The 21736-nt window shown below is 35.4% G+C and overlaps 1 protein-coding gene across 1 annotated transcript in view; it reads left to right on the forward strand.

Moving 5' to 3' along the window:
• LOC114458056 (mucin-5AC-like) overlaps nucleotides 1-16525 on the forward strand; it is a 34514-nt gene extending 17989 nt beyond the window's left edge. Inside the window, exons 4-19 of the mRNA XM_028440301.1 lie at nucleotides 11226-11394; nucleotides 11527-11630; nucleotides 11827-11835; nucleotides 11958-11984; nucleotides 12512-12683; nucleotides 12816-12919; nucleotides 13107-13124; nucleotides 13244-13270; nucleotides 13796-13964; nucleotides 14097-14200; nucleotides 14388-14405; nucleotides 14527-14553; nucleotides 15081-15252; nucleotides 15385-15488; nucleotides 15793-15970; nucleotides 16294-16525. Coding sequence (XP_028296102.1) covers nucleotides 11226-11394; nucleotides 11527-11630; nucleotides 11827-11835; nucleotides 11958-11984; nucleotides 12512-12683; nucleotides 12816-12919; nucleotides 13107-13124; nucleotides 13244-13270; nucleotides 13796-13964; nucleotides 14097-14200; nucleotides 14388-14405; nucleotides 14527-14553; nucleotides 15081-15252; nucleotides 15385-15488; nucleotides 15793-15970; nucleotides 16294-16393 — 1502 coding nt within the window. The 3' untranslated portion in view covers nucleotides 16394-16525. The remainder of the gene's footprint in view (nucleotides 1-11225; nucleotides 11395-11526; nucleotides 11631-11826; nucleotides 11836-11957; nucleotides 11985-12511; nucleotides 12684-12815; nucleotides 12920-13106; nucleotides 13125-13243; nucleotides 13271-13795; nucleotides 13965-14096; nucleotides 14201-14387; nucleotides 14406-14526; nucleotides 14554-15080; nucleotides 15253-15384; nucleotides 15489-15792; nucleotides 15971-16293) is intronic.
• The last annotated feature ends 5211 nt before the right edge of the window (nucleotides 16526-21736 follow it).

Here is a 21736-nt window from a genome sequence, read left to right on the forward strand (position 1 = left end):
CGATATACTCCTCAGTTTCAATTTCATTTTTTTAAATTATAAAATGATTCTCAAGAGAAGTGGCAGATAGTGGTAAACGTTTATATGAAACATATTTCAATAATTAAGTACGTATGTGTAAACTGTACAACTGTAACATGGCTTCAATGGTTTGCGTTTAAATTATAAATGACTGTTTATAAAGAATTTCCATGCCAATTACAATTCAAAAGCCAATTATCTTAAATCAATTACAATTAAATTACGATTACAACAACAACAGGTTTTTTTTCATTTCCAATTGCTGTTAGAATTACATCATAATTGTATTAATGATCAATTACATGATTACAATTATAATTCATTCCAACCCTGGACGTAAGAGAGCCTGAATATGGCCATGATGATCTGTTTCTAACTGACCAATGAATACATGACTCCAGGGTTCGCTTTCAAACACATTTATTCCAAAACACACACATATAAACAAGGATTAGGTGCTTTAAAATGTGACTTAAGGATCATTAAATGAACCAACACTGGTGCAGATGTTCATACAAGCTGTCCAGTGTTACATTTTACCAGACAAAAATGACCCATAACCCTAGAGGATGGAGTGAGAAAATTAATTCTTTCAAATTCAAAAGTTGATGTGTTCTCTGGTAGGCAGCCCTCAACCACAGTTGCCATGGTAACCACCTTCCCTGTGGAGACGGGTTCCGGTGCAGCTCTTGAGGGCAGGATTTGATTGAAATGTTGTCAGAAGGCTGAATATAAGACGGATGATGACGTGTAATAGCCTCGCTGGTGGAGACACTTCTTACAGACGCACACTTAAGTGCAGTAATTGTGCGTCTGTGATTGTGTGTGTAGAGAAAGGGGAGCTGGCAACTGTGTAGCTCAGGGTCACTGGGGGGGGTCTGGAGGGGCTTTTTTTTTTTTAGACCTGAGGAAAATAACAAGTCCTTATAGCTTCCCTGCTCACCCTATGGAATACATAATAATTCTTTGTGAGCAATTCAATGACACAACCAGGTTTTTATATGTAGTCAATATTTAGTGACTTGGTATGCATTAATGTGTGCCTCGTTTGGCTCATAATTATAAATAACGATTGTTCCAATGACTCAGTCCTCCAAATTAAGAAACAATGTTAGTTTTTTGTTTTTGTTTTCTAGCCAGTAAACATCTTTGCAAACAGTAACTGCTATTTTATTTATTTTTTTAGTAAAATGAAAAAAAAAAAAAAAAAAAAAAAAAAAACATATCACAAGTGCAGGAGAGCCATGATATTCAATGATCAGTTAGATTACTGCAAGGGTTTATCAGATGGAGTTCATGTTTTAATAATAGAGAGCAATCTACTGCTTGGATGTTTGAATGGTCAGAAAGCAGGTAGAATGTAGAATCGGGACTACAAACAAATTATTTGGTTCTACACACAATTTTCTGCAACTCTGAATAACTTTAAAAAGTTAAAGTACAAAAATGTTTCCTAAAAAATGTGAGTTTTAAAGGAGCAAAGGGGAGGATTTGTGAAAAAATGAACACTCATTTTAAGTATTTTAACGCTAATGGTTGATGGGGTGCTACCAACCAAAGAGAATGAGCCCACACACATTTCTCCCTGCCTTGAACAGATTGTGTGATGCATTTTGTCCTGCTGTTCCGGGCACAAATTTCCTGCGCAGTTCTGCAGACGTGACGTCAAGTGATGCTGATGCGCGTTCTCGACGGCTTGGAGAGGCATCCCAATACTGGAAATAAAGAAAAATTAGGAGAAGACAGCTTGGAGACTGAAAGAAGACCAGCATGGTGGACTAAACTACTGTTTGGTTCCACAGATGAATTCAGAGGCATGTGCACAGGTCGTGCAGTGAACAGTCACATGAATGGCGATTAAAAAAAGTAAATAACCGTGTCACAGAAGGAGTACGGATCAGGCCGCATTTTCTCGTCCGAATCCGACCCAACAGTAAAAATTAAATATTTACGTTTGTTTTAACAGTAAGCACTGATTTTATTCACAAAAAGCTGTTAATATCAACATCAGATCAACTCATGGGTAACAAGTAAAAGTGAAACACAAACAGGGGCGCAGTGCACACAAGAGACCCATTGGATCTATTTACATATTCCATCTATCAAAGATAAGGATAATCCATGTTATTGAGCAGAAAAAGGAATGTTTAAATGGTGTATTCCTTTATAATTGTCCTCCTCTGATCCATTGTCCCTCCATGGGATCCTGCTTTGACCAGTTGAAGCTGCATTCTTCTGGACTACATCAGCTGCAGCAGGAAGGGAAGAACGCTGCGCGCTAACAACCACCAGTTATAAATGTCTGTCCTCACCCGAGCCGTCCGGTGCCATTGGGTCCTGTCAGGCTTCAGTCAGATATCCATCCTCTAGTTACAGTGTCTAATCAGCTGTGCTCCGGTCCTAAAGAGTTAAAGTGCTGCTCCCGCGGCGGCTTGGCTGATGCCTGCAGCTACACTAATGACCGTGGTGTCACTATGGAGTCTGATTTCTTGATTCTTCCCTATGCTCCTTTATGTCCATATTTTGTGTTGAAATGTTGAGGTTCAATTAATGATGCAAATCCAACAGAAAGACAGTTCACCATGAAACTGGCTGCGTTCGAATAGTCCCTCCTATCTCCTTTCCTATCCACTGTTCCTTCACCCCCATTCAATATTTCCTTTTTTACCTCCTTTAGCCTAGGAAATACTGTTGTGTCCTTTACCAAAGGAGACCAGATAATGCTGACCCACAATTCCTTGCGGCGACAACGTTTAAAGGGAAACGCACACCCGAGCGCTTACGGAAAGTTACAATGACCGACAAGTAACGGAGACATTTTTAGCCACATTATGTTTTATTCAACATAATTCATATTTCTGAGTGGAAGGTGAGTGTGAGCAACCATTCTCAATGTGACGTTCTTTTAGTTTCACTTGTGTTCCTCTTTTGGTAGCCTCTTTTCCTTTGATTTACATTTAAACCGTGTGATTTTTGAGATTATATCAGTGGAAAGTGTTATAAATGTGCTTTTAGTAGTCCATTTTTGGAAATTTGTAGTTTTTTAACCGTTTTTTAACGTCGCTAACCTTTGCGGTCGTCTGATTATAATGTCACCTAGTGGAAGTGCGTCTGATTGTCAAAACAAACGTGATGGCCTTTTCACACACAAGCTAAGAAATAGGGTTTAAACTCTGCAGTTACTGTACCTTCCTTTCTTAGAACATTGTTAATGCTGCCAAGAAATAACAAATAATAACAAACTTACAGTTATATAGCTATGATTGTTCTGTGTGTGATCCTTTTAAATGCTGTTTCATCAGCAGATTTTTCTTCAATGGAGCTAAAGAATAGCAATAAAAATCTGGATTTAGCTCTTAGCATGAGAAGGCATTATTGATTTCCATGGAGACAATAGAGAAGAGCGAGTAGGAAAAACTCAATGTTTGTGAGAGTAAAGACACAGAAGGAAGCGTGCATGTGTGTGTGGGTTGGGAGGATGATAAATGAGGCTACACCTTGCTGTCATTTGTTCCTTGGCATTCAGTCCAAAGCACAATTTAGTTTAAAATATTACACCGGCCTCTTAAGATGACAAAGTTTAATGCTGATGTATGAATCGACAGGGACCATCCCTGGCTTTGTTGTCTTTCTTCTCTAAGGACAATTAATTAGAAACACACACCCACCACAAAGGGAGGACACCAAACAAGGACACGCATACTCCAGGAAAACCCAAGCAAGGCTGTGCAGTAAGCTGTTCCTAAAGGCGATCAAGAGAAGTAAAAACACAAGTTACAGTATCTTTAAAATTTGTTTTTCTATAGGGATCAAATATCTGACCTGTTTTCCTACCACATAGCATGTTTAGACAATTGCAAACTACAGTATGTGTTGCATACTGTAGTTACTACTACTTCCTAACAAAATGTCTAACTCATGTTACAAGGGTGATTAGTTAAACAAATGATATCCACCTGTTTACAGGAAAGGCTCCAATAACCTCCATGAAACAGCATCACATTTGCTTTACATCCTCAACAATGAGAGATTATTTTTTGATATGGCATTAGATTAGTTTTCTAAAAATTATTATTGTAGGCCTGAATAGGACGTGTAATTGGTCAAAAAAAAAAAAAAAAGACAGAAGTAGTAGTGGCAACGGCAAGATGGTGATAGTGGTACGAATAGCTATGAAAATAAATTAATAATTTTTCATTTATCATTTATTTCTCCACCTCTGACGACTTCACTTTAAGAAAATCTGTTTGCACGCGCACACACCATCTTCCTTTTGTTTTGGTATCTATATATTAACTGTATAGTTAATCTGCTTCTGTCCTTTGCTTTATCTGTTGTTTTTTCTTGTTGTTTTACTGTAGTTTTTTGTTATTACTTTTATTATTTGTCTTGCAATAAATTAATTTAACAAAAAAGATTCACAGAAATGTGCCACCAATAAAATACAGCTAATACATATTAACAAGAACCTGCAAAATGCCACAAATCCACCCAATAGAGGATGTTAAGCTACTAAACCTGTTACCTCCCTCTTGGACTTATTGACTTTTGCCAGTGACGTGCAGTTCAAACATTGCTAATCTGAAGGCCTGTCTAGGATGTACCATTTCTTCTGCCTGAAGTTAACTGGTTTTAGCAGCAAATGTTCCAAATGACTGGACAATTCACTTCAATAGCCCTTTGTATTTCAAATCTATTTAGTTCCCCACAAATACAATCAATGATTTCCAGACTGATGTCGTGTACATCAGTGTCCTAGCTGTTCTACGAGGTCAATTCTTTGTTGAACCTTAAATAAATCCTTGGTTACACCTTGACCTGTTTCAACAATTTGATAGCAAAATTAAAATGTATAAACATTCGTAAAACTCCAAAATGTCCTCAGTCTGTTATCTAAAGAGTAGCAGCTTCTTCTGTGTGTTTAAAGAAAAGGTACATAAATGACAACACAAGTGCACAGACAATTGATGATCTTTTGGATGAGTTTAATACAAAAGTCTGTAATGTCATAGATGTGGTGGCTCCAATCAAAACTAAGAGAAATCTAAACACACAGAAAACACCTGGGAGAACTTAGATAATGCAGAATTTGAAATCTGACTGTAGAAGAGCTGAGCGTAAATAGAGATCAACAAAACTCCAAATTCATCTAGAACTATACAAAATAAGTCTGCGAAAGTTCAATGATGGCTTGTTCAAAGCAAGGCAGCAATACTTTTCTGAAATTATTGCCAAAAATGTCAACAACTTGTTTTCTGTAATTGAAACGCTCACAACCCCCCCAGATCAGATAGCCCCTGAATTACTGTCAGCTGGAAAATGCAATGAATTTGGTCTATATTTCAATGAAAAAATACAATCAATAAGGTCAAACATCAGAACAAACCAGCAAAATAACAAGACGCTTGAACAGCTTCAACCACTGAGGGATCAATCAACTACAATGTAAGAGTTTATTACAGTGAACCCAAAAACAATAGAGGAAACTGTTCAGCAGCTGAATTCATCAACGTGTTGCCTTGACACAATGCCCTCAAACTTCTTTAAAACTGTTGTAAAGTCAATTGTCACTGATTTGTGTCAGATAATTAACTGCTTATTCAAATCAGGCACCGTACCAAAATCTCTGAAAGTAGCTGCTGTGAAACCTCTGTTAAAAAAGAGAACACTGGATGCCTCTATAATGGCTAACTACAGACCAATCAGCAACCTTCCATAGACTTATAGACTTATAGACTTCCAAAACTTGTAACAAATCAGGGAGAACAATGTCAAACAATTAGCGAAGCAAAACCAGAACCTGCGTGGAAAAAATTTGAAAAATATCCAAATTTGTTCGGGCCATTTCTTGTCAAGTAAGTGAATTTAAACAGTGATTGACTTTACTTTGTAATTTATAATGTCCAGTGTATATAGAAATGTAGACTGTGGTCTGTGGACTAATGCATATCAAACTGAAACTGTGTATCATTTGTTCATTTGTTTTTCATTATGTAACAAAAACATGAAAAACGGAAAAAAAAAACACTCATGATTTGATATTTGTTTCCAAAACCAAAATGAAAAAACAGAAAATGCCTTGTTTTTCAAATTCAAGCTCTTTTGCTTCGGTTAAGAAAATTAAAAATGGAAGTGAAGCGTTACACATTCCGTGATATCTTTAGCTCTGCAACACTTAGGAGTCTCTGTGTCCGTGAGGAGGTTCTGTGCCTAACACCAGCTAAAGCCAAAAGGACACCTTTCAGATGCACAGTTGGAAGCAGCGATCTTGTCATGCCGAACTGCCATTAGCATAGCTGTTAGCGTCGGATGAAAGTACACTTCCGTGTCATGTACTTTGGCCAATCGGTAATGGAGAAAATGGATAAAGGTGTTTGTTTTCCATTTTCTGTACGGAAGCAAAAAAGCTTGAATTTGAAAAACAAGGCATTTTCCATTTTTTTCATTTTGGTTTTGGAAACGAATATCAAATCGAGTGTGGTTTTTTTTTCATTTTTTATGTTTTTGTTACATAATAAAAAACGAATGAACGAATGATACACGGATTCAACTGGAGGTCCTTGAAATGAAAAACTCTTGGCCAACATTACACCTTGGGTATTTATTCATGATATCATACAGTTAAGGTTAGGTTGGTTAAAAACGTTATTACTAGGGATGTAAAGATTAATCGTAAGGCAGTTAAAAATCGATTCATAGGTATCACGGTTGATATCGATTTTCTGACAATTGAATCGCAGTACTTTTTTTAACCTATCCGGAAGTGTTGGCGGCGGGCAGAGTCTGCTAATACTTTCTTTCTGGCTGCCTTCTACTCTTAAATATGTTAATAAATGATTCATTACCCCTTTAGCACCGAAAGAATATCTGTAATATTACTTGAATATCTGTAAAAGTCACGTTTTTCTATTAGCTCTGTCTGCTAGCATAGCTTCTCTTCTTCACTGCAAGATATCTGCATGCCAACTGACCACTGGGTTACCAGTCTGCTGGTTCAAACAAATATGACGTAAATCAGTGCAATGACGGTTTTTTTTTTTTTTAAAGTCCAATTGTTAAGGCACAAAATACATTTTCAGTTGCACTTTTAAAAGAAAAAGAACTATTATGCAGTTTTGCATTGTTTATTATAGAACCAGAATTTAAATTAATAGGCTTCATTTTCATTTGTATTATTCCTTTATTTATTTAATTCAAGATTTATTTTTAGTTAAATTGCATTGTTTTGAATAGTTTATAAAGGAATTCTTTTGACAATGAAAAATAAAAATAAAATAATACAGTATTTTCTTGTTTTTTTCCCAAAAAAAAAATTTGTCTACAGTCCCATTTTGTAAATGAAAAAATCGTGAGAGAATCGTATCGTGAACCCAGTATCGTGAATCGAATCGTATCGGGAGTTGAGTGAATTGTTACATCCCTAGTTATTACATTACTTACTTTGGCCTTCACGGCACATCTGTTATTGATGACTTGATACTGCATCTCCCTCTCCCATTCACACACCATCTGGTTATAGGCCTTCAAACATTGATAAGATTTAAGGTCTTCCACTGTGGATGGGCTTGGTGAAAACCAGGTAGTTGACAATATCAGGATACATAGTAGACTGAAGACTCTCCAGGTCGTCATTGATCCAACGGGAGCCAACGAGTATGGATCTGCACCACCAATAAAGCGTAACTTTTCCAAATATTGTGTCCTTTCCTGTGGATCAAGTCCTTCCCTGTATGCCTTTGCATCTACTGTCTAATGCATTTTGAGGAACTTTTCTGTGGTTTATCCATCGCAGTGTTTACCTCCAAGTGCCTTCAACATGTTTCTTCCCAGAATGTCGGTAAAAACCCTCTATATGCAAGATTGTAGCCAAAGCTAATTTCCATCCTCATTCCCCCTGCTGGACTAAAAGCCAGCCACATTACCCACACACTACATTTATTTCAACACATCACCCACATCCGAGCTCACTCTCATATATTCTTAAGCATTGGCATCCAACTTTAAAATGACAAACGTATATTAGTATGAGTCGGTGGTTATGATAACTTTTTATTCTGTTCATGAGCAAAACAAAAGCAAACAGTATAGGCTAGTGAACTTATTTCAAGGAACAACTGACCAGCTTGAAAACAAATGTTGTTTTTTAACGATGCAGTATTGCAATATATGTTACAAATTACTGTACTACTTGTTTTGCTGGTTCAGGTAGGTCTACCTTGGGGTTAAAGGGATAATTAAAATTTTAATTTCTTTTTTACCCTGGAAGAAAAGTTCTTTTGTCCTTAGGGTCATGATTTTTTATGTGTGCCATCTGACACGTATGTCCTGAGACGCTGAAGTGACTATAAAATGACCATTGCTGTTGCCATACTCAGTCAGGTGGACAGGGTCACATCACCACATTGTTCCTCTGAGAAGGCTTTTGGTAAATATATCTTCTCTCTTTTCATAATCTGTAATATTGCTGATTTCGTTCGTGCCAGTTTCTACCAAAGATTAACTTCATCTTTTTGCAGGATTTCTGCTGATCTGCAAACATGCTTCGTTTGGTAACGTATTAATTCTATTAAATGCCAATCTATTCAAACACCTGTAAATCAAATTAGCTATTTTTAACTTTTTGTTGTAGGTCCTTGTTGCAATTGCTGCCGTTCTGGTTTCAGGTGGGTCCATCTTCTAAATGACTGAATAAAAACAAATTTTACAATTTTTAAACATTTTCTGGGGGACAGTTGCTCCAGTGGTAACTGTCATTGTGTCCTTGGGCAAGACACTTCATCATTGTGTGTGAGTGTCAGTGTCGCTTCTGCCAGTCTGCCCCAGGGCAGCTGTGGCTACTATAGTAACTTACTACTACAAAGTGTGAAGTGAAAGAATAATGCCTTTCTTCTGTAAAGCGCTTTGAGTGTCTATGATAAAGCACTGTATAAAATCCAATGCATTATTATTATTAGTTCTGTATGATAAATTATACTGAATAGTCATGTGGAAAATAATGGGAATGAATGCAATCTTAAAACCTTCAAGTTGATCCAATAACAATCCTGACAATACAGAATAAACAAAATATCTGCATTTTAAATGATGTTTCTAGCCAAGCCTGTTTCTATTTTTTTTCATCTTTAAATGTTGCATAGACACAATTTATCATTGATTTCTGTACGTTAAATTACACAAAATAATCGTTTGATGAATTCAATATCTAATCTGGAAAATATAGGGCCAAAAATGTCTGAACTCCTTCAAGTTCCAGGAACAATCCAGAATTAACAAACTATGTGCATTTTAAATGATGTTTCTGGCCAAGCCTGTTTCTATCTTACATTCATGGTCCAAGACTTTCAACTTTTACAAGTTACAGAAAAGTCTGTGCATTTTTAAATCTGACTTTATCGACATGAAGTGTTCAGCTATAAAAACTGTAAACCTGACTCTTGTCTTTGTATTCCATTATTGAACATTTATTTTTAGGAAATAAAATATAATACAAAAAATCATATATTTTAACTGTTGAACTTTTTCTTCTCTTTTTCATCCTGAAGGATTAGCAGGTAGGAACTTTTGTTTTTATAAATCTACAATCTCTCTTTTACATTTGAATCTGCAATTTATAAACCAACACTTTTTATTTGAATAAATACTGACTTTTATTCTTAACAGACATCCGGATAAATGATGAATGCATAAAAAAGGGTGAGTTGTGTTTTAATTGATATAGTATAAATCAGTTCCGCCTCATACAACAATGGGAGTGAAACTGTGTAAATAAAAGCTGCATGTTGGAACTGCTGTGTTTAAGAGATCATTGATCACTGCTGCAGGGAGCACGTGAGCTTTGTCTCTAATTGTTGAAATATTATTTATAAAGAAGTTTATGAAGTGTTTCACTGATGTGTGGATATAGGGATCAATTCTGACTCTGTCTACAGCTGTTGATATTTGTTAATGCTAAGAGATCAAGGAAAAATAGAAGATTTTTAAGTTTCGGAGAGACAAACCCCAATACATTTAATAGTTTTTAAGAAAACTAGTGCAGTGCCCTTTGGAAGTATGTATTTATATAGTGGGAGCTTAAGTAGAGTTGTCAATTATTGCCAAATAAGTATGTGTAGTCTTATAAAGGGGAACATTTGCGGGTGCAAAGTAAAATAGCGTGTGCGATTTCCCTGGATTAATTCCATGGGACATACGCATGATGAATTGATAAAAAAAGTTTGTGTGTGTGTGTTATTATGGTTAGTGCTGTTTATTGTAGGTGCTAAGGTGCTGTTACAATCTTTCCTCTTTGTGGAACCGCAAAGAAAGAACAGGCCGACACTCTCACGCATCAGCCACACGTGTGTGTCCTGCTACCTGTTCGTGGGCTCCTCCGTGGGCACAGTCTCACACATACATGTACGCGCATCAGCCACGTGTGCACCCGCTCCTCACATCAGGTTGAAATGCGTTCTCTGTCTGAAGAACCAGATAGGTCGGCTATTGGCCGTCAACAACTTCCGGGAACTATTTGAAACGTCCGGGCACTTTTCCGTTGTCTTTCTCTAAACGGCTTTGTGTGCGTTTATCATGTATATCCAAGGTGCGCATTAGGTTATACAGCTTGTGGTGAAAATGTCAGCATTTAGAAATGTGCTTGTTTCGCTTTGAGCACAGTCGCTGCTTCCGGGTCCTGTCATAACCTCCGGGTCCGATCCGTCTGGGCAAGCGGTCAAACTAAAATGAAAATGAATGTTTTGAAATGATCAAATAAGTCCAAAATAACGGATGCACAACCTCGGGCCTTGGGAAGGCTCTTAACAAAGTTTCAAGTTGACCTGACACCGCGTCGGCTCTACAAACACTTCTATTGATTGTAAACCATTCGGAATAATCCACGTGCAAAATAAAGTTAAAATGAACGTTTTGCAACACAAAATAACTCCAACGTAATGCTTGTAAAAAAGTTTCCGGTGAACAGACACCCCCTCAGGTAAATATTCAGGCCACACACACACAGACGGACAATCTTTGATTCATTAGATAGATGTTGTGGATAGTATTTAATTCTTGAACAAACAAATCATTGTCACAACCTTGTTCAACCAATAACCCTCTTCTGCTCATCCTAGTTTCCTCAATGTGTGTTTAATCAACAATACTTACTGCCACAATATTCATTCATGTACATTCTTAGTCACGATGATTTATTTTCTCTCTTGTCTCAGGATGTTGGACAGACTGGTTTGACAGAGATAATCCCAGTGGTTCTGGAGACTGGGAATTATTAAGATACCTTCACAAAGAGAACCCTGGGAAGATTTGTCGGAAACCAAGCCACATTCAGGCCCAAACTCTGAGTGGCCAAAATGCACCTGCACCAGGAGAAAAAGTTCTGTGAGTATTAGTCATTAATTGTCTTTCTAAAAAAGGATGGTGTTGCTTGTTTGTTTAATTTATGAAACAAAATGTTTGAAAAATACATGTTCGTTTAAAAAGTAGATCTTAATTGTTCTCGTCATTTTCTAGGATTTCACAAAGTGTCGGATTGATCTGCAAAAATAAAGACCAGAAGGATAAGAAGTGTGAGGATTATAGAGTTCGTTTTTGCTGTTCCCCTCCTTACTGCGCAGGTAATATATGATATAAATAACCCTTAACATGGACAATAATGAGCAGATATTGAAACAAATATCAAACTTCCTCTGTCCATAGATTTACATATGCTTTCTGTATAGGAACAACATTTGTTTTTAGAGATTAAAAATCTGATACAATAAATATCGTTTAACCGTAATGTTTTTTTTCTCTTTTTCATGTGTCCCAAAGATGTACCAGGTACGAACATTCCTTTTTATTAAATCTACAATCTCTCTTTTCTAATTGTCTGTTTTTTTTTTTTTTTTTGAAAACAACACTGCAAATTTCAATAATTTCTGATTTGCTTTTTTCCTAAACAGACATCTCCAGAATTCGTACTCACCCAGGTTTCTTTTTAAATTACTTACTTGTTGATTTTTGGGTTGTGTGGGTCAAATAGAAATAGAAGCATTACTATTGAAGTCAGCTCAGCCTCATACAACAATGGGAGTGAAATTGTGTAAATAAAAGCTGTACATTGGAGTTTTTTCTGGAACTGCTGTGTTTAAGAGATCATTGATCACTGCTGCAGGGAGCACGTGAGCTTTGTCTCTAATTGTTGAAATATTATTTATAAAGAAGTTTAGAGACAAACCCCAAAACATTTAATAGTTTTTTAAAGAAAATGTTATGGAAAGTATTATTGAACAAACAAATCATTGCCACAACCTTGTTTAATCCATACCCCTCTTTTGCTCAACTGCCTTATTTTCTCAGACATAAGTTGCTATACTTTGGTTTTCCAAGGAAAATACGGAAAATACTTAAATAAAAAAATAAAAATATGTCTGTTTTATCAACAATACTTACTGCCACAATATTCATTCATGTACATTCTTAGTCATGACAATTTATTTTTTTGTCATGTTGTCAGGATGTTGGACAGACTGGTTTGACAGAGATAATCCCAGTGGTTCTGGAGACTTGGAAACATTAAAAAACCTTCACAAAGAGAACCCTGGAAAGATTTGTCCCCAACCAAGCCAAATTCAGGCCCAAACTCTGAGTGGCCAAAATGCACCTGCACCAGGAGATAATATTGTTCTGTGAGTATTAGTCATTAATTGTCTTTCTAAAAAATGATGGCGTTGCTTGTTTGTTTAAATTATGAAACAAAATGTTTGAAAAACAAATGTTTGTTTAAAAAGTAGATCTTAATTGTTCTCGTCATTTTCTAGGATTTCACATCGTTTCGGATTGATCTGCAAAAATAAATACCAGAAGGATAAGAAGTGTGAGGATTATAGAGTTCGTTTTCGCTGCTCCCCTCCTTACTGCGCAGGTAATATATGATATAAATAACCCTTAACATGGACAATAATGAGCAGATATTGAAACAAATATCAAACTTCCTCTGTCCATAGATTTACATATGCTTTCTGTATAGGAACAACATTTGTTTTTAGAGATTAAAAATCTGATACAATAAATATCGTTTAACCGTAATGTTTTTTTTCTCTTTTTCATAGGTCCCAAAGATGTACCAGGTACGAACATTCCTTTTTATTAAATCTACAATCTCTCTTTTCTAATTGTCTGTTTTTTTTTTTTTTGAAAACAACACTGTAAATTTCAATAATTTCTGATTTGCTTTTTTCCTAAACAGACATCTCCAGAATTCGTACTCACCCAGGTTTCTTTTTAAATTACTTACTTGTTGATTTTTGGGTTGTGTGGGTCAAATAGAAATAGAAGCATTACTATTGAAGTCAGCTCAGCCTCATACAACAATGGGAGTGAAATTGTGTAAATAAAAGCTGTACATTGGAGTTTTTTCTGGAACTGCTGTGTTTAAGAGATCATTGATCACTGTTGCAAGGAGCACGTGAGCTTTGTCTCTAATTGTTGAAATATTATTTATAAAGAAGTTTAGAGACAAACCCCAAAACATTTAATAGTTTTTTAAAGAAAATGTTATGGAAAGTATTATTGAACAAACAAATCATTGCCACAACCTTGTTTAATCCATACCCCTCTTTTGCTCATCTGCCTTATTTTCTCAGACATAAGTTGCTATACTTTGGTTTTCCAAGGAAAATACGGAAAATATTTAAAAATAAAATAAAAATATGTCTGTTTTATCAACAATACTTACTGCCACAATATTCATTAATGTACATTCTTAGTCATGACAATTTATTTTTTGTCATGTTGTCAGGATGTTGGACAGACTGGTTTGATAGAGATAATCCCAGTGGTTCTGGAGACTGGGAATTATTAAAAAACCTTCACAAAGAGAACCCTGGAAAGATTTGTCCCCAACCAAGCCAAATTCAGGCCCAAACTCTGAGTGGCCAAAATGCACCTGCACCAGGAGAAAAAGTTCTGTGAGTATTAGTCATTAATTGTCTTTCTAAAAAATGATTGCGTTGCTTGTTTGTTTAAATTATGAAACAAAATGTTTGAAAAACAAATGTTTGTTTAAAAAGTAGATCTTAATTGTTCTCGTCATTTTCTAGGATTTCACATCATTTCGGATTGATCTGCAAAAATAAATACCAGAAGGATAAGAAGTGTGAGGATTATAGAGTTCGTTTTCGCTGCTCCCCTCCTTACTGTGCAGGTAATATATGATATAAATAACCCTTAACATGGACAATAATGAGCAGATATTGAAACAAATATCAAACTTCCCCTGTCCATAGATTTACATATGCTTTCTGTATAGGAACAACATTTGTTTTTAGAGATTAAAAATCTGATACAATAAATATCGTTTAACCGTAATGTTTTTTTTCTCTTTTTCATAGGTCCCAAAGATGTACCAGGTACGAACATTTCTTTTTATTAAATCTACAATCTCTCTTTTCTAATTGTCTGTTTTTTTTTTTTTTTTGAAAACAACACTGTAAATTTCAATAATTTCTGATTTGCTTTTTTCCTAAACAGACATCTCCAGAATTCGTACTCACCCAGGTTTCTTTTTAAATTACTTACTTGTTGATTTTTTGGTTGTGTGGGTCAAATAGAAATAGAAGCATTACTATTGAAGTCAGCTCAGCCTCATACAACAATGGGAGTGAAATTGTGTAAATAAAAGCTGTACATTGGAGTTTTTTCTGGAACTGCTGTGTTTAAGAGATCATTGATCACTGCTGCAGGGAGCACGTGAGCTTTGTCTCTAATTGTTGAAATATAATTTATAAAGAAGTTTAGAGACAAACCCCAAAACATTTAATAGTTTTTTAAAGAAAATGTTATGGAAAGTATTATTGAACAAACAAATCATTGCCACAACCTTGTTTAATCCATACCCCTCTTTTGCTCAACTGCCTTATTTTCTCAGACATAAGTTGCTATACTTTGGTTTTCCAAGGAAAATACGGAAAATACTTAAATAAAAAAATAAAAATATGTCTGTTTTATCAACAATACTTACTGCCACAATATTCATTCATGTACATTCTTAGTCATGACAATTTATTTTTTTGTCATGTTGTCAGGATGTTGGACAGACTGGTTTGACAGAGATAATCCCAGTGGTTCTGGAGACTTGGAATTATTAAAAAACCTTCACAAAGAGAACCCTGGAAAGATTTGTCCCCAACCAAGCCAAATTCAGGCCCAAACTCTGAGTGGCCAAAATGCACCTGCACCAGGAGATAATATTGTTCTGTGAGTATTAGTCATTAATTGTCTTTCTAAAAAATGATGGCGTTGCTTGTTTGTTTAAATTATGAAACAAAATGTTTGAAAAATACATGTTTGTTTAAAAAGTAGATCTTAATTGTTCTCGTCATTTTCTAGGATTTCACATCGTTTCGGATTGATCTGCAAAAATAAATACCAGAAGGATAAGAAGTGTGAGGATTATAGAGTTCGTTTTCGCTGCTCCCCTCCTTACTGCGCAGGTAATATATGATATAAATAACCCTTAACATGGACAATAATGAGCAGATATTGAAACAAATATCAAACTTCCCTTGTCCATAAATTTACATGTGCTTTCTCTATAGGAACAACGTTTGTTTTTAGAAATTAAAAAATGTGATACAATAAATTAATATAATTTTAACTGTTGAACCGTTTTATTCTTACTCACCCAGGTTTGTTTTTCAATTACTTGTTGATTTTTGGGTTTAGTGGGTAAAATAGAAATAGAAGCATTATTATTGAAGTCAGCTCTGCCTCAACCATTTTTGTTTTTCACTGCAGTGTGCTGGACTAAGTGGTTTGATCGAGATGATCCCAGTGGAGCAGGAGACTCTGAGCTTTTGAAAGACCTGAGGAATGAAAACCCAGGACAGATTTGTGAAAAACCTCTTGCCATGGAGGTTGTTACCGCTGGCAACCCAACCATTGCTGCCATTAACACAGGACAGATCTTCAATATGTAAGTTTACTAGCAGGACAAAATATTCAAGCTTATGGTAAAGTGTTTGTTATAAACCTCTTGACATTGAGGTTGTTACCACTGTAAAGCAGCAGAATCAGCTTCCAGCACAGGACACATATATTCTATGAATAAGTTAACTCTGCAGACACAGGTTTTATGGACAGAGGTGGAGGTGCTTGAAGGCACATGGCATCAAATCAAACCATGTATATGATAATTGTTACCATGACACCTTGGCAATGTGTTACAGCTCATGTTATCTCTTTGTCTTAATCGTCTTTATTTAGGATGTAATTTAATTGCTTGAAATCATTTTCCAGAAACAACCCGCACAAGGGATTTGTTTGCCGGAATAAGGACCAGAAACCTGGAGACTGCTTCGACTACAAAGTTCGCTTTGCATGCCCATGCATATCCTGAGAACTGACTCTGCAATACCACCAATGAGAAGAGAGAGAGGAGCTCCTAATATCACTTGCTTGATTTTTCTTTCTATCTATCATCTTTCATGCCTCCCTTTTTGATTGAGTCATGAAAATTACATAATCAATATTTTCGGGTTCCTGGTTGTTATAAAAACCACTTCTAGCCTTCTAACTTTCAGCGATGATAAAGTGATGGTTTTGAATCTTGTTCTAATCAACAAAATAAAATCATTTAGCAGCAAATCATGGGGGACTTTATTTCAGCTAGTTTTTTTTTATTATTATCTTGTTGCTTTAACTCAGTGTTAAGTACTAATGTGGTTTTTGGTAAAATCAGGGGTGGCCCTGATGTTTATTGCAGTCAATAAGGAGATCAGGAAGACATGTTGAGTTGATGTGCCTATTATCTTGTTTTACTTCACATCATTGATGGCGTTTCATGAGCGTGTCTCTACAGTTGTAGAGAATTGCTGTTCTCTAAAAAATAAGGGTCATTAATCTGGAGTAAAAACACAAGCCAGTATTATTCTTTTCTTTTCATTGAACTGTTAAAACATATGGCACCTTTATTAGATTAGATATGTTTGTTCTCTTGACCAATGCATACGCATATGGCACCTTTACTTAGAGCTTTCAGAGTAATTCGTCATGTGTCTGCAGTATTAACAAACCAATGTAATGTCATTGAATTGAGATGACAAGTTTTACTTTGTGTGTTTGCTTTGCTACTGAAGGAAAATTATGTTATCATGAAGCCAGAGTCACCTGCTAAACTCTCTTCCAACCAATGTTTTGCAAACCAATGCAGGGCTAATGGAGAGTTGGTTATGGATTACTAGATAAATGGTTGATTAAGGGCTTTCAGAGTTTGATTCAATGTTAAAGTGGTTTGATGCTGTTGTTGGTGCTGAGTTCTGTTTTTCGTTAATTTCCTTCTTAAAGCTGCAGTATGTAGAATCGTGAGACGTACCGGTATCCTTGTGAACGCGCACAATTGTGGAGCTCTTAGCAACTTTTTTTTTTAAATAGACACTAGTGATGAATGTATGGACTTTATCTTTTGTTATTGGATAATTTTTTGGTGTTTTAGACAGAGGGTGCATCTGAATAATCCCTCCTATCTCCTTTCGTATCCACTATTCCTAAACCCAATGGATGACGTCATGGGGTCAAGGAAAGATGTTCGATTTCCTAAAAAAGTGCCGATCACGTTGTTTTGACAATAATACCACGGCAGTCAAGGTTAGTGAAGTCTACCATTGTGAAGAAACTTCAAAATTTCGAAAATGGACTACTTAAAGTGCATGTATAACACTTTCCCCTGTCTCTCTAACCGATGATATAAATTAAAATAACACAAGGTTTTAATTGAAATCCAAGGAAAAGAGGCTTCCAGGCTACGAGGAACAAAATTGAAAATAAAATGTCATATTGAGAATGGTTGCTCACACTTATGGAGGTAGATTTATGTTTTTCAAAAAATTTTTAGATAATAAAAAAGTACTTCAAATAAAAAAAAAAAAAACCCTTTTCAATCAAATATAAATATTTTCAATCAAAGACAAAACGTGTTCGAATGCAAAAAAATATTTAAGACCCAAAAAATTGCATTAATAAAGACACAAATGACCCACCCATAATATGACCAAAATACAAAAAAGACGACTTAAATAAAAGAAGCATTTTCAATTACAAAAAAAGAAAACACATTTTCAAGGAAAGAAAAAAAGGGTTCAAATGCAGTTATTTCAATTCAATTAAACTTTATTTATATAGCACACAAATTACAACAAAGTCATCTCAAAGCGCTTAACGAAAAATAAAGTCCATAGTAAGAAAGAACCCATCAAGATCCACATGAACATGCATTTGGGGACAGTGGGAAGAAAAAACTCTTTTTTATAAGAAGAAATCTCCAGCGGAAACAGGTTCAGAGGTGGCAGCCATCCGCTTCTACTGGTTGGATTAGTGAACAGAAGGGCAAACAGAATAGGATAGAAGGATAGTCCATTCATCCTTTCTAATTTTTGCACTGCCTGTTTTAGAAGGCGCAAATCAGATTTATACCAGGGGGCGACCTTTTTATGACATCGTCTTGTTTTTAAGCGGGGCAATAGCATCCAGAGCTGAGTGCTGTGACAACATTGCACTGCTGATAAGACAATCTATTTTTTTTGTCAAAGGACATTAATAGCTACTCTCAGTTGAGATATATTATGGATCAGAGCTGAGCAATGATGGAACTTAATCTTTAAATCTTACTACAGCTTTCTCAGACAGCAATCTTCTATAGTGTACTCTGCTCTCAGAATTTAAGCAGGCTAATATTCTGAATTCAAAGGATAACGGGAAGTGATTTAATATAATAGGATTTTGAGGATATATTGTCAGGTGATCAATATTGAGACCGTATGTTAGAACAAGGTCCAGGGCATAATCAAGATAATGAGTTGGTTTGTTTACATGTTGCGTGAAGCCGATTGAATCTAATACTAAAATAAACAATTTATTTAAGCTGTTTTCATCGACGTGAATGTTTAAGTCACCTACTATAATAGCTTTATCAGTGCTCAGCACCAGATCAGTGAGAAAGTCAGAGAAACTCGGAGTATGGACTAGGAGGACGGTAAACTATAACCAGTAAAGTGGGTTTTTCTATCTTGTTTTTGGGATTAAAATTTTCAAGGGAGAGGCTTTCGAATGAATTTTGGTTAAGTTTGGTTTTTGGGGTAACTGATAAGCTTGAGTGAAAAACTGCTGCCACTCCACCTACCCGACCACTCTCATGGGGAATATGGTGATTACCATAATTGGGAGGGCTGGCTTCATTAAGAGCAAGAAAATCTTCATTTTTGAGCCAAGTCTTGGTGAGGCATAATACACCTAATTGATGGTCAGTTATAAGATCACTCACTAAAAAAAGATGTATAAACATTTTTAAAACTCCAAAATGTCCTCAAGTGCCCCCTCCGTCCAGTCCCGTGCATGTTAACTATCTATTGCTTTTATTAGCAGTCTTAACATCCATTAATCTACTATAACTCCATTCTACCCCCTGTCGTCAACCGCTGGCAGTCAGTTAACCTTCAAAATACATAACGTAATTGACTAACATCAATTTTTCAAGCAGAAGAGTCGGTGGCTACGCTAACTTTTTAATCTGTTCATGAGTAAAACAAAAGCATATAGACAAGTGGACTAAATTCAGAATACAATTGACCAGCTTGAAAACAAATGTTATTTTTTAACAATGCAGTATAACAAAACCAAAATATGTTGCAAATTACTCTACAGCTAGTTTTGCGGGTTCAGGTAGGTTTAACTGGTTTTAAACTAAGATGGAGCTTTTTCAAAGGGATACTTTGAATTTTCCTTTAGTTTTTACCCTGGAGTAAAAATGCTTTTGTCCTTAGGGTCATGATCTTTTAGGTGTGCCGTCTGACATGTATATCCTGAGGCATTGAAGTGACTATAAAATTACCAGTGCTGTTGCCATACTCAGTCAGGTGGACAGGGTCACATCATCACATTGTTCTTCTGAGAAGGTTTTTGGTAAATATCTCTGCTCACTTTTATTATCTATATTTTGGCAGATTTCTTTCTTGCCAGTTTTTACCAAAAAATAACCTAATCTTTTCACAGGATTTCTGCTGATCTGCTAACATGTTTCGTTTGATAACGTATTACCTCTTCTATTAAATGCAAATCATTTTCAAACACCTGTAATTCAAATTATGATTTTTTCCTTTTTTGTTGTAGGTCCTTTTTGCCGTTGTTGTCATTCTGGTTTCAGGTGGGTTCATCTTCTAAATTTCCAATAAAAAAACAATTTTACAACTTCTAAATACTTTCCAATCCCTGTAGATACAAAAAACATTGAAAGGATGTACACATTTATTTCTTACAGAAAGAAACCAAATATATGCTGATCCAACTGAAGCTCCAGGTGAGATGTAGATGTATTATTCAGTTCTCACACATCAATGACTGAGGCTGTTGTTAAAGTTCAAAACGTTGCTAAAATGTTCTAATTTATTTGTTTTTTTCCACAGAAACTACAGACCAAGGTAGGATGTATGAAGAATGTCTGTTTTCATCATTAAACGTTGTATGTTTTACTCTAGACGTCGCATAGAAGCCATTTATCATTGAGCTCTCTATGTATAATGACGCTGTATTTATGTGGAAAATATTGGGAATAAATAAATTATTAAAACCTTTAAGATAATCCAATAACAATCCTGACAATCCAGAATTAACAAACTATCTGCATTTTAAATGTTGTTTCTAGCCAAGCCTGTTTCTATCTTACATTCATGGTCCAAGACTTTCACCTTTTACAAGTTACAAAAAAATCTGTACATTTAAACCTGACTTTATTCACAAAAAGTGGTAAGCTATAAAAAAAAAAAAAAAACTGTAAACCTGACTCATATCTTTGTATTCCATCGAAGTTTTATTGAACATCTGTTTTTGGAAATAAAAATATAATACAAAAAATGATGTATTTTAACTGTTGAACATGTTTCTTCTCTTTTTAATTCTGAAGGATTAGCAGGCAAGAACATTTCTTTTTATAAATCTACAATATCTCTTTTACAATTACATCTGTAATTCATAAACCAGCACGGTTTATTTGAAAAAATACTTTCATTCTTAACTGACACCCCGTCATATGATACAGACAGATTACGACACGGTGAGTTGTTTTAATTTATATACTTGTTGATTTTTTGTTCTGTGGGTAAAGTAGAAATAGAAGTGTTACTAATGAAGCCAGCTCAGCCTCATACAACAATGGGAGTGAAACTGTGTAAATAAAAGCTGTACGTTGGAGTTACTTCTGGAGCTGCTGTGTTTAAGAGATCATTGATCACTGCTGCAGGGAGCACGTGAACTTTGTCTCTAATTGTTGAAATGTTATTTATAAAGAAGTTTAGAGACAAACCCCAAAACATTTAATAGTTTTTTAAAGAAAATGTTATGGAAAGTATTATTGAACAAACAAATCATTGCCACAACCTTGTTTAATCCATACCCCTCTTTTGCTCATCTTCCTTATTTTCTCAGACATGAGTTGCTATACTTTGGTTTTCCAAGGAAAATACGTAAAATACTTAAAAAAAAATAACTGTGTGTTTTATCAACAATACTTACTGCCACAATATTCATTAATGTACATTCTTAGTCATGAGAATTTATTTTTTGTCTTGTATCAGGATGCTGGACAGACTGGTTTGATAAAGATAATCCCAGTGGTTCTGGAGACTGGGAAACATTAAAAGACCTTCGCAAAGAGAACCCTGGAAAGATTTGTCCCAAACCAAGCCACATTCAG

This window comes from Gouania willdenowi, chromosome 24, assembly GCF_900634775.1.
Source record: "Gouania willdenowi chromosome 24, fGouWil2.1, whole genome shotgun sequence".
Lineage (NCBI taxonomy): Eukaryota > Metazoa > Chordata > Actinopteri > Blenniiformes > Gobiesocidae > Gouania > Gouania willdenowi.